The 3661-nt window shown below is 36.8% G+C and overlaps 1 protein-coding gene across 4 annotated transcripts in view; it reads left to right on the top strand.

Moving 5' to 3' along the window:
* Grik1 (glutamate ionotropic receptor kainate type subunit 1) overlaps positions 1-2801 on the top strand; it is a 402690-nt gene extending 399889 nt beyond the window's left edge. For 2 of the 4 annotated variants that reach the window (XM_031364335.1, XM_031364331.1), the window contains 2 exons: positions 1813-1899; positions 2368-2801. In XM_031364335.1, coding sequence (XP_031220195.1) covers positions 1813-1899; positions 2368-2523 — 243 coding nt within the window. In that variant the 3' untranslated portion in view covers positions 2524-2801. The remainder of the gene's footprint in view (positions 1-1812; positions 1900-2367) is intronic. The other 2 variants (XM_031364336.1, XM_031364332.1) reach the window with 1 other exon arrangement.
* Positions 2802-3661: the final 860 nt, after the last annotated feature.

Here is a 3661-nt window from a genome sequence, read left to right as displayed (position 1 = left end):
GCCAGTACATTAGATAAATTGAAATTGGAAATAGATAAAAATCAAATACCATCTCTCTATCCAAAATAGAGAAGGGAACATCCAACCAACAGTTTCTTCACTGTGTGAAGCTATATTTTTAGTTCATTTTACTGTTTGAATTGAAAATGGTATGAATAGTTAAATTTAAATCCATAGGAGTTAAAACAAAAGCAAGACAATAATTTTGTAAGATTTTTTTATAGAGAAAAAGTTCATAAAACTCTTATAGTGACTTTTAAAAAATCTAAATATATATGATTTCCACTGAAATAAGTTGAGGCTATCAGTCCATATAAATGGAGTGATATGGTACTTCCTTTTTGTATTCTCTTAGTCTTCCCAATGATAATTTCCACACATCTACCTAATGAGTGGAACAAAGTTTGTATGTAATAATATTTATAAGATCTTGGTGCTCTTACTTTCCTTCATCTTGTCTCTCCACTTAAATGATCACCCTGAAATCTGAAATGCCCAGGGGCAAAATAAATAAATAAATATATAATCCTTATGTTTACATTTCAAATCGAAACCGTAATACAACACAATCTATCAAAATGACACTATAGACATTCATCTGACCTTGGCTGAAGTATATAAATTTGACATAACATAATGCTACAAATAACTGTATTTCATTTGTGATACAACTGTGGCAGTGTTTTTGAAGTACCAGATACAGGGAACTCCAGTGGCTGTTGCATACCTAAACTGACAGCGAACTAGCAAGTGTTGTCTGGATTTTCTGTTTTTAGTGCCATAGCAAAAGGAAGTGAAAATTAAATCCCATGAATACATGCTTCAAAGATGAAAGTCTCTCATCAATCACTAGAGTTTTTTCAAAAGGGTTTGTATCTAAAGCCTAAATTTGTTTATTGGACTTTTGAACCAAATAGAAGCTGCAACTGCTTTTTATCTGGATACATCAAGAACGTTTCAGACTACATTTTCTTAAAGAACAAGTTGAAGCACCAACACTTAGACTTTTCCAAACCTAGGAAGTCAATGTCTTCCTGTGAGGAAGGACACACCCAGCTATGTGCAGTCAGCTGGCCATCAGCAATGTCTGTGTGCAGCTAATCACATGGGAGCAACACCTGCACACACACCGTCTGTTCAAAAGGTTTTATATCATTCTAGAATTGTGGTTTTTAAGACAGTAGCCCAAAACTCGAGAACTATATACATTTAGCAAAGCTGAACTGCACAATACAGTATTGTCCAGTGCAATAAAGGCTTTACAGCAGATCTTGGAAGTGACTCATTCTCTAAAGAGACCCTCTAAATCCCGTGAATAGCAGTGTCCCATCTCCTGGCCCCAGCCCCTGGCCATGCTGTGGCCATTCTATTTTATGCTTCCATAAGTTGGAAAATTTCAGATACTTTATATAAGTGGATCCTACAGTCTTATCTCACTGGAGAACATTTTCAAAGTAACTTCATCAAAAAGTAAAGCTGTAGATCCCTGTAGGCAGAAATGTGTCCAAAGAATTATCTTGGATAGAAGAAATAACAGCAAATTATGTTGTATTGGATGTGCATGCATGCAGATACACATAGCATATGTTAATGGAGATATGTATCTATATTTTTTCCACATCTGTTTAACATTGTTCCACCATTCCTCCATCTTCTTTCATGTAGCACCATTATTTTCCATCTCAACCCCAGCTGCATCATTGCTGCTGCCAGAATCTCTGGTGGTTTGTTTTTTTTGGTTTTTTGTTTTTTGGGTTTTTTTTGGAGAAAATATACAATTTAAAATTGTGTTTTTTTTCTTTTTTTTATCAGAAAGGAAAGTCATCAAGACTTAGATTTTATTTTAGGAACAAAGTAAGGTTTCATGGGAGCAAAAAAGAAAGCCTTGGTGTAGAGAAGGTTTGTTCATTTTCTATAGCATTACTGAAGTGTCGTATGCCTTGATAACCCTATCAATGTTTGGATCATCTCAGTGGGGGAAATGCCTTAATTTAACTCTATTTTGCTGTCTCAGCAAAGGTAAGTTGTCTATTTTGAGAGCCTTGAGTTTTGTTGGGTTTGGTTTGGTTTGGTTTTTTGTTTTTGTTTTTTGTTTTTTGTTTTTTTTTTCTGAACTGGGAAATTCTATACTGGTGTGTTTGTCAATAAAGTATATTTTACTGAGCTAACTTACTGCCTCAGTTGCCTTAAATATAAAATACAGGTGGCCAGTGGGTGGAGGAGGAGGTGATGGGACATGGCCATTAGTTGTGGACCTGCCTTAAAACAGTAACTTATGTTCATCAAGCAGTAGGCAAGAGATACAAGTCAATGCAGGTCGGTCAGGGGTCCCAGGACACTGACACTCTCTTATTTTGTGCTCTCTAGTGTCTCTCTTTCAATGCCATCATGGAGGAGCTGGGCATCTCACTCAAGAATCAGAAAAAGTTAAAGAAAAAGTCAAGAACTAAGGGCAAATCTTCTTTCACAAGTATCCTTACTTGTCATCAGAGACGAACTCAGAAAAAAGAGACTGTGGCGTGATCCAAGGACACACCTGTAAGAAGAAAAAGGCCACGCCTACTACATATACTTGGACGACAGGTTTCTCCACATATCTTTATCCATAACTCCAATCATGGATAAAGGCAGAAGAAATGCACAATTTTTAAAGCTCACGTAGATATTACTTGAGAAGTGAAACTGATTCTTTTCAGATGAATTTGTATGCACACTTATTTTGAATTTTTTCTTTTCCTCCAATAAATTGCTGTGTGCTTTCTAAATAATAATAAACAAGTGGATTTTGTTTTTCATAGCAAGTTTAAGCCTCAGTTTGTTCCTCCTTTCCTTTCCAGTGCTGAGTGTTAAGTATCACTAGCTATAGAATTTGGTGTGCTGAGGAATCTGTTAGTGTAGTCATTTAGGACTGATTTTAAAAATAGTTGTTTTCAGTTTATAGAGGATAGCTGCTTAATATAGAAAGAAAAGCCATTCATCTTTGTGTTCTAAAAACCTAATTGTATGCACAGCTTAAATAATATTTGACCAGTAGCAAGTATATTATAAAAGAGTGATTTTTTTAAGGGGAAATATATTTAAAAAGTAAATGTTCACCACATTCTAAGGCATCTTACTGAGATCAAGTGAGAAAAATATGTGTTCTCTGTCCTCTTACAAATGAGAGGAAAATGTCTATTTCAGGAAGCAGGATCAGAATGTTGATGTCAGAAGCTGGATAGGCATGCAAAGGGAGCTGCCTGCAGGGCAAAGCTCTGCATCTGTAGAATGACACAGACAAGTGATCAAATGATACAGTATGCGGGAAGATGGAAGCCCTAAGGGTCCCAGGCACCGTGTTCAAAGGCACATTTAAAAAACAAACAAACAAACAAACAAACAACCCAGGACATTATGTTAGGTGGGAAAGGAGTTTGATACATTTAAAACATAAAAAGCAAGGTGTGATGAGCCCAAGAGAAGCCATCACTCTAGCTGAGGGGAAACAGAAGGAAAAAGGACTGGTTAAGTCTGAATGAGATCAGAGCAGAGAAAGTACAGGACCATGGAGGTCACCTTGGGTCGATTCAGTTAGCAATTCAGCAAGAGTCATGAAGGGAGCCGGGCGGTGGTGGCGCACGCCTTTAATCCCAGCACTTGGGAGGCAGAGGCAGGCGGATTT

This window comes from Mastomys coucha, unplaced genomic scaffold, assembly GCF_008632895.1.
Source record: "Mastomys coucha isolate ucsf_1 unplaced genomic scaffold, UCSF_Mcou_1 pScaffold12, whole genome shotgun sequence".
Taxonomy (NCBI): domain Eukaryota; kingdom Metazoa; phylum Chordata; class Mammalia; order Rodentia; family Muridae; genus Mastomys; species Mastomys coucha.
The sequence above is the reverse complement of the archived record's forward strand: the minus strand, read 5'-3'. Positions and strand labels throughout refer to the sequence as shown.